Source organism: Medicago sativa, chromosome 5 (genome assembly GCF_051527215.1).
Source record: "Medicago sativa cultivar Bolivia chromosome 5, Bolivia_mono, whole genome shotgun sequence".
Lineage (NCBI taxonomy): Eukaryota > Viridiplantae > Streptophyta > Magnoliopsida > Fabales > Fabaceae > Medicago > Medicago sativa.
This window is the reverse complement of record NC_140753.1, coordinates 32,738,275-32,747,997: the sequence shown is the minus strand read 5'-3', so window position 1 is coordinate 32,747,997 and position 9,723 is coordinate 32,738,275. Positions and strand designations below refer to the sequence as shown.

Genomic DNA, 9,723 nt, shown 5'->3' with positions numbered 1-9,723 from the left:
AAGATGGTGGTTCGTCGCTGGATGGACAGCGATGATAAGAGAAAGAAGGTGTGTGTTGTCTCAAAAAAGAGAAGCGCGTATGATTTATTTTTTAATCGCAGCCCTTTATTTTATTTTTACCACATGTCACACGTCTATGCATTAAAAAGGAGTAAATGGAGCAAACATCAAACATAAATGTGTTATGTGTTGGGGAGTCATAAATGTGTTGGGGAGTCCGGGAATGGATGGACAGCGATGATAAGAGAAAGAAGGTGTGTGTTGTCTTAAAAAAGAGAAGCGTGTATGATTTATTTTTTAATCTCAGCCCTTTATTTTATTTTTACCACATATCACACGTCTATGCATTAAAAAGGAGTATAAAAAAAACATCAAACATTATCAAACATAAACATATCAATATCAAACATAAAAAAAACATCAAACATTATCAAACATAAACATATCAATAAAAAACATCAAACATTATCAAACATAAACATATCAATAAAAAACATCAAACATATCAATAAAAAACATCAAACATTATCAAACATAAAATGTGTTATGTGTTGGGGAGTCCGGGATATAAAAAACATCAAACATATCAATAAAAAAACATCAAACATTATCAAACATAAAATGTGTTATGTGTTGGGGAGTCCGGGAAGCGGCAATGGGTCAAACGTCCACAACCATAAGAGGCTTAAACACCACACGCTTACCCAAAACCTTAAGGCAATGGGTTTATGGGTTCCCTCTCTTATATATCCTTTGTTTCCTCCATTCCTAGTCGATGTGGGACATAATCACTCACACTTGATTACCCAACAAAATGGAGCAAAGATAAACTCCACTCCAACTTGGAAAAAATTCCTTTGATTTGTATGTTGTTTGCGGTAGCATAATAAGCTGATAGTGACAGTCAATCAATCATGTTTTACAAAATTTGGTTGATATATTTTGTTCTCAAATATTTTAGCTTGGTTTATCGTTTCTCTTGATGAATTCTTAGCTCGTAAAATAAACGCTAATTAAAGGGATTTATATTACATTTGATCTTAATATCCTTCAATATAAAAAAATATTTCTGTTATAAAATAATTAGGGTGTGTTTGGTAAAATTAAGCTATAAGCTAGCTGATAGCTGATAAGCTAGCTGATAGCTGAAAAGCTAGCTTATAGCTGATGACTGATAGCTGAAAGCTTATAGCTGAAAAGTTCGCTGATTGAAATTAAAGTGTTTGGTAAAACTAGTTTTTTAAGTAATTAATAAATATGAAATGACATAAAAGTACATGTATGTTTAATCTATATAAGTTATATGTATAAACATTTTTTCACCTAAAAAAATGTATAAACATTTTTAACTAATATATTTATGTATTTTTCCTCTTGAAAATTATAAATTTGAAATATGAACTTCATTGAAATATTTTTTTAACTAAATTTGCTCAACTTCATAATCATACCTTTCAATTTTTTTATGAAAAATTGCATGTTTTAGTTTTTACTTTTGAAAAATTTGTGTGTTTTATTTTAAATGGTAAATATGCGAAAAGGAAAAAAATGCTAAATATGTAATAGGAATATAACAAAACGGTTTCAAACATAAAACAAATACAAAAAGAGCAATGAGGTAGTGCAGCGGTATCCCTAAACGTGGGTAGTTTATTTTTTAACATGGCTAGTTTTTTGTTTATAAAAAAATAATAAAATAATGTTAAAGGTTAAAAATGGAAGAAAATGTAAAAAGCTAAAAGCTAAAAGCTCAAAAGCTACTTGAAATAGCTTCTTAAAAAACGCTATAAGCTAATAAAAAAAGCTCTTTACCAAACACATCTCATTCTATCAAAGCAAGCTTATAAGCTTGTCCAACAAGCTATAAGCTAGCTTTTTTGTGTTACCAAACACAGCCTTAGTAGTCACCATGCATATGTTTTCCACTAATGATATTGATTTGGTTGAAAGAACTTGTGTAGTAGATAGCACCATTTTTGGTCTAGTGAAATTTTGGCTTCTTTAATTGCTAAGTTGCATACTTTAGTGTAAGCTACAAAGCAGGCCTATTAGTCATTGCACAACAAAGTGTATTTGGCACTCCTCTTAGTCCAAAAATATATAGACAACTATTAGAAGTGAAGATCGTAAATTTTAAGCATGCAAGAGGAACTCCATTTTTTGAACCAAAAAATAACTCCACTTCTTATGACATGATTTTAAATGTGGATGGTAGTCCTTTTATTCAAAAAAAAAATGTGGATGGCAGTCCTTTTAGTTTTGGATGTATTATTAGAAGTTAGAAATCATAGGAAAGTATTTTGTGGTTGTTATGGAAGAAATGCTCACATCTAATATTTGACAGTGTCTAGATTATCTTCTTTGGGAGAAATATGATGAAAACCCAAAAAATAGGCACAAACATTACAAACATTATTACTTATCCTAATATAACTTCCTTTTCAAGAGATAAATCTTGCTATGGTGGATAAATTTATCAAAGGGACAAACCTTATCAAACATTCCATTCCAGGAGGGAATCAATTAACTCTATAATACTGTTTAATTAAACCTCAAGATCTTTGCCAAAAAAAAAAAATGGAGGTACATACTAAAGAAACTATGAAACTAATTAACATATTCCTTCTCTTCAACAATGAATATATTACACAGCCCTACAGTTGAAGGGACTCCCATCATCACAAAAGGGGAGCAGCAGAAGGGTTAACAACAATATGTCTAAGAGGGTGTGCAACATCTCCACCACCAGCATGCTTAACAAACTCAGCTGGAGACAGAAAGTTTCCATGGCACACACACATTATCCTCACTTCTTCCCCTTTGCCATATTTGTACAAGATTCCCTCAATTCTTCTTCCATTAGGACCATCCCCTTTTGTAAATACACAAGGCATGTCTTCCACTGAATTTGTTCCAATCTCCTTCCCAATATTTTGGGTTTGATAGGATCTCTTGGATGCATTTTCCATCACTTCGGTTCTTGAAGTTGTTCTTGTCAAATTCTCATTTGTCTTTGGCCCTCCTGAAGAGCCAACGGCGTCCTGGCTGCTTCTTTCCTGTAAGGACTGATTACTAGCTGGGCTTCTTGTATCGCCACAACTGCTTGATCCTGTGATGCAGATCAAAGTGTATAATAAAACTAGTAACAGTGAGACCGGCAAGAAACGAAATTATAAGGAAGTAACATGTATCTATTGGATCAAATCAATTTTCCAAATTTTTTATTTCTTTTTTCCTCTCTTACTGGGCTAACACTTGGAAGTTGTTTTCATTATATTTTCAGCCAAGTAATGCAATTGCTTGCAGATTTTATCATTGAAAGTACACACCAAAGTGAACCTATAAAGGAACGGGATATAACACTAGAGATTTTAAATTTCCTTTAGCTCCCTTCTCTTTTTTCAACTTATGTTTTGTTTTATTCTCTAAAAGATAGCTAGCCTAGCCCTGAGAATCCTTGGGAATACAGTGGCATGAATTAAAGACTAATCAATGAAATTTTGAAAGCAAATAGCATAAACTTAAAAGATAAAAAACTGTCAAAAAAATGTGTGTTCTTGATTATTCCTGCTCATGATTTTCTGCAAGTATCACCAACACTTCAAGCTAAAAGTTATCCTAACATGCAGATACGCTCAGTTGCTCATATGGAAGCAGTAGGTATGAAAGAAACTCAATGCCAAGCCATACAGCACAGCAACAGAATACGGAATTCCAGAAGAATGGTTTTAAAAGAATGTAAAAACATAAAACTAAAATGTCTTTAAAAGAATATTTTTCTAAATAAGGCTATTACCATATGCTAAACCAGAAATATTAGTTCAGAAGTAAAACTCAAAAATCTGCCAGTGCATACTTTTTTGGCACTATCATGTCAAGAATTCTTTCTCCTTTTGTATTGAAACCAAGTGACATATAGAGAGAATTTTGATAATGTGTTTCAAAGAAAAATATAAGAAAAACAATGAAATGACTACTCAATATCTAGCACACACCCTTATATAGTGAAACTAAAGAACTAAGAAGTAGCTCTATTGCTCTTGTTCCTACCCCCACACCCTTATTATTTGTCCATATTCCTTTGATCCTATGGGAAACTTCCTAAACGTAAAGTCAATGAAGATAGTTTACTCATGCAATCGATAAGTAGATGATTCTTTCTTTAGAGATAAAGTCTTAATGCTTTAGATGCAATGTTTTTGGTTTCTAGTTTCATTTAACATAGTCGAAATTGTCATAGCAAGAAAACAACAGAGCATATGTATAGATTTCGCAATATTGGTAAGTATGCATGCAAAAGGACATATATAGTGATCTTGCATGTTAGTAAGGATGCGCGAAGACTTTTATCATAACATTTCAAACTGTCCAAAAATATGATCCCAAATTGAGCTAGAAATAAGTACTATAGTAATAGTCATTGAAATTTTTCTTATCTCGACATAGATATGCAGAAATTTAAGCTAGAATAAAATTAAAGTCTAGAAGTTCCAAGAGGTTGGCAAAAGTTCAAATCCCATAACATCGTCTAATGTATTAAAACTGTCAACGAGTGAACATTACAAGGGCATTTTCCAGTAATACTAATGTAGAACCTAGAACGTGTGCATAATCGTAATCACACATACCAAAATATAGCAAAGTTCATTTTAAAACAGTAGTGAATTAGTCTTTTCCCTCCACCCGTTTATATGTTTACCAGCACAAACATAAGGTATACATATTGCTTCAAAGAAGCGAACAAGAAGCATCAATAATATGAAATTTATTTCACAATCCATGACAATGAAGAGAGTTTAAAGTACTTAACAAGATGAAAATCCACAGAATTTCAAAATGACAACCAATTGGTACCATGGTTTCAAATTGTGTTCATGGTTCACTAGTTATTTTCAAAATGACAACCTTAAATTGCAGTGAAGGTGGGCATATGCAGCCGAGGCGCCCACAATTGCAGTTGCAATGCCGTTGCGAAGACCTCTAAAACCGTTATATTGTGACTGCATTTATGGTCGCGGACGCACTTTAAGACTATGGTTGGTACCTAACTAGCAACAAGGGTGAATTCCCAAATCGGCAATACTAGAGTGGAAGTTGTATAAATTTACTCCATGTCTTCAGTGCAATTACACGTCAAGTTGGAGGAATCAGGAATGCGACAATATAGATATAAATAGAGTGGTAATGCAAGTTAAATAAGAATGTAGAATGTAATAACTTTTCTTATGGAAAAGCCAGCATCTTCTTTACCTTTCTGGTGTTAAAATTAATTGTTGTGTAAAGCAAGAGAAACTTTAAAAGAAAGAAAATAAAGTGACTAAAACTATATCTAATACATAATCCCATAATAGATTGTGAAAGAAAAAATAATTTATTACAATGTTCCGTGGCTTTAAGATGAATAATATTCATTACCCCCATGTTTTAAATCATCACAGTTCAAACATACAACAACTAAAATAAAAGGAAAAACAGCAAAAAAAATATAATAAAATAGCTCAACAAGTAAAAGCAACTTTAGTTAATTGAAATTCAATGAGTGAAAGATCACTCTTCATTCAATTTTGCTAAATATGTAATTCGCCTACGAGTGCTGAAAAATAAGTGTTTATTAAATAGGTGTTTTTAATGATTTAACTTATAAGCTGTTTCCTTAAGGTATCATGTAAAGCTTATTAAAATAAGTTCAAACATCATGTGGACATATTATAACTTGTTCTCCCAAGTTCTATGAAATGCTTACACAAATGCTTATGTGATATGTCAAAAGATGAATAAATTTAAGCAAATTGTAAATAAAATCTAATAAACGTACACCCTAAGACTATTTCAACCACCTAGGTAGTATATTTTTAAAATTTATGAGAGAAAGTGTGTGAACAAATGGGAATGGAATAAAAAAATTATGCTCTTTCTTTCAACTCACATAATCCATAAGAACTTTCAAAAAAAGCCATACAGATAATAACTAGTTTAAAAAATTATATAAAAAATAAAAGAAACACAAGATTAGAAATAGACAACATAACCTGTCCTCATCAAAAGCAAACACAATCTACACACAAAACCAAAAACAAAACATAAACACAATACATACAAGGAAACAACTAATCAACAATCATCAAAACCTTACTTAAAATAAAACAAACAAAAGCATAAAGAAAATTCATAATGAAAGAACAAAAAGTGTAAATAAAAAAAAAATTACCTAGAAAAGGCTTGCTATCCATTTCAGACAATGATGAAGAACTTCCACCTTGTGAATCTACTGAACCTTGAGAAGATGGTTGTGTAAACAATCCTTGAAAACCAACCCCAATTTTCCCTTTTCCTAAAACATCACCAAGAACAACTTGCTTTGTTGTTGCATTAGCCCAATTAAAAGGTGGGGGTGCAGCACCAACCGTTGACCTGGTCAACCCCATTGTTACACCTGAACCCTCAATTTCCTCCGAACCACCGGCGGTGGTAGAATCTTTCTCCGACTTGGAAACTCTCTGCTTCTCCGACCTCCGTCTCTTAGCTTCCATCCGCCGCAACGTCTGCAACTCCTTCCTCTTCCGCCACTCTTCCTCCGTCTCCGTTGGCAACGACGATGACCTGATAAGTGTCGGATACGCCGGAGTTGGCGAAGCCACTCCGGCGGCCGCGGCGATATCTTCCCGGAGCAAAGGCATTGTTCCAACCACTGAAGAAGATCGCGTAAGCTTCTTATTGTTTGCATGTTTGTCAACACCAAATCTACCACCTAATGAAAGACCAAGGTTCAACTCAACACCTTCATCTTCTTCTTCTTCATCTTCATCTTGTTCTTCCTCTTCTTGATTCTCACGAAGATATTGACGATATTGATGTTGATGATGCTGTGTGTTCTGCTGGATTTGTTGTGTCTGTGTTATCGTTGTTGTCGATGTTGTTGTTGTTGTTGTCGTTGATACGAAGAATCTCTCAAGCAGATCTCTCGGATACTTATCCATCTTCACAGATTTTTATTCATAGCATAGTGGAAGAAAAATAATAAAATGATGATAATGATTATTTGAATCAGCAAAAAAACCCATGGTAAACCCAAGAATAGAATAGACCCAGATCACATTGAAATCGATGGGAAAATAATTTCAAATTAAGTCAATAAAATAATTATCCCGATAAAACAGGAAACAATCGAGGAAAATATAATATTTCCGATTAATCAGAAGCTTGAAGAGATGGAAGAATGCAAGAAACAAAAAAACAAAAGGATTGAAGAAGAAGAGGAAACGGAAGAAGGAAGAAGAATGAAGTGAAACAAAAATAATAATTAAAAAAAAAAACACAAAAATTGTTTTTGTTTTGTTGTTGAAATTGAAACTGAAAGGAAAAGAAAAGAAGAAAAGGAATAAGGTGAATGTGATGACGAAAATGCCCTTGGGATGTGACAAGAAAGGCGTGGAATGAAGAGACAAGTGGCGATCATGGGAGGGTACTGTGGATCGACACGTGGTGAGTGTGACGCGATTTTTCACTGCAAAATGTTTTTGTGCTTTTGCGAATTCAGGTCACTGTCATGCAACTTGTGAATATATAGAGGACACGTGTCGACAATTAGGAACGTGGTTTTTGGGATGCCACGTGTCGAAAGTGATTTATAGGGAAAGGGAGTAGGATGACGCGTGGCGGTAAAGTTTTGTGTGGTAGTACTGTGATGTGATGTGATGGGTATAAATATTGTTGCGGCTTTGGTTAAATTGGTTGTGTTGTTGGGTTTCTGGCATGGGGGGTCTTTCGTTAGGCTTCTCACTTTCTGTAATTGGTCAAGTTCACTGGCACCCATGTGCTCAACAAACAAGTGTGTGTTTTTTATTTTTTATTTTTATTTGTAGCTGTATCCCATCTTATTAAAAATCTATTTACATTTATTTAAATATTTAATCATTATTCATTCTTTTTATTTTAAAAATAAAAAAAAAGTTAAGGCAAATTTTATATGGGTTAAACGGATGAATTCAAGTTACTTCTTCCGTTGCATTTTAAGTGTTTTTTTTTTAATTTTACACATATTAAGAAAAAGTGTATAAGTGAAAGAGATATAAAAATAGTTGAGTGTTTTGTCAAGTACTCTTTATTATAAATATATTTATCTTAAATATAAAGTAGAATATATTGAATTGAGAATGATGAAAATAATATTAACTAAAATTATACTTAAAAAAATAATATGTGGTTTTTTTCTAAGTCTTATGTGTGGTTTTTTTTTTCTGGTTGGGGTTTGAATCCCGACCCTTACATATATTAATTATCCATTGTTCCTAATAACTGTGCTAAATTCACAAGGACTTATACGTGGTTTTCTCAAACAACACATAAATCACCTATGTTTTTCTTTAAAAAAAAAAAAAAAAACCTCTATTTTTAATAAAAACACCCACCTCCCCTCTATGAACTAATAGTTTTTTTTTTAAAGAAATTATAAATGATCTTGTTAACGGATGACTTCGGAATATTTTTTAAACATTTTAAAGTAAGTAATTATTGTTTAAAAAAGTCAAATATTTCAATTTTTAATATATTGATTGCACATATTTTCTACTTATGGTACTTAAAGAGTGATCCAAAGACACTCGTTAACATTTTCCAACTACGAATTAATAGTTAACACTGTTTAAGCACTACAAAAAAAGTTAACACCATTTAATAAAAACATCTATTTTCCTAATTTACATCAATATTCCTTTTTTCTTTATTAACAAGTCTTTTTTTTTTTTTTTTGGTACAATCTTTATTAACAATTCTAATCTCCTTCCACCACGGCACAAACAATGCTTCACTGTGATTACTGTGCTTCAGTATTCATTTTACCCCACTACTCCACCGCCATATGTACTCATACTCTCCTTTTCCAACATTCCTGTAATATACCCCCATGGCCAATGTATCTTGATAAGGATTAAGGAGTGAAGAGATGTTGCTCAACTTTTAAAAGGTTGAGATTGTTATTTTGAGCAAGCATTATAGTAACAACGTGGACTCTTTCATATATCCGATTTATAAGGAATTAGTTATTGATAATTGGGGAAAATCTATGGGGCCGGTGTCAACTTTAATTGTTTTTAAATTTTGTTGATAATGAATTTTTCTTGTCTTTTTAGATAATAAAAAACAGTCCTCGTGAGCTTAGCTCTCTATTATAGATATCTAATTCTAACGAAAACTGAATTCATCGTAGTCAACAAAAGCATGCAATCACGTATTTTAGACAGTCTACACTATTTGATCTTGATCGGGCGTTAAAAAAAAAACATATTTTCTTTTTATATTATAATTTGAAATTTCGAGTGAATTTAGACCGATTGATCAAAATTAGATGGTTCTCGGTAGAACGGTAGCCTCTTCAAACGTCAAAACCACAATTTGATTTGATGGAGAAACCATACCATTTTTTTAGGCTAAAATATGGTTTTAGTCCCTGCAAATATGCTTCGTTTTGGTTTTAGTCTCTGTAAAAAAAATTGTTTTTAGTCTCTGCAAAATTTTTTGTTTTTTAAAATAGTCCCTGGAGGGACTACTATTTTCAAAAACAAAATATTTTGTATGGACCTTTTTAAAAAACAAAATATTTTGCAGAGACCAAAAACTACAAAATGGGTTCAGTCATCATGTGCCACATATGCAAATCATCACAAAAATGGGGTCAGGGAATATTTTAAAAAAACAAAAAAAATTGCAGGGACCAAAAAAAAAAAT

General features: G+C 32.3%; 1 protein-coding gene across 1 annotated transcript; it reads right to left on the bottom strand.

Moving 5' to 3' along the window:
• Positions 1-2,438: 2,438 nt before the first annotated feature.
• Positions 2,439-7,328, bottom strand: AFP1 (ABI five binding protein). The gene is made up of 2 exons (XM_085715115.1): positions 6,209-7,328; positions 2,439-3,109 (listed from the first exon to the last, which is right to left on the bottom strand). Exons 1-2 carry the CDS (start codon positions 6,975-6,977, stop codon positions 2,679-2,681), a joined length of 1,200 nt encoding a protein of 399 aa, XP_085571241.1. The 5' UTR covers positions 6,978-7,328; the 3' UTR covers positions 2,439-2,678.
• Positions 7,329-9,723: the final 2,395 nt, after the last annotated feature.

What these genes read in the sequence shown, in the direction of transcription:
- AFP1 (XM_085715115.1), bottom strand. Translation starts at nt 6,977, where the DNA reads ATGGATAAGTATCCGAGAGATCTGCTTGAGAGATTCTTCGTATCAACG. An exon ending in GGATAGCAAGCCTTTTCTAG is followed by an intron (nt 3,110 to 6,208) that starts GTAATTTTTTTT and finishes TCTGCATCACAG; the next exon opens with GATCAAGCAGTTGTGGCGAT.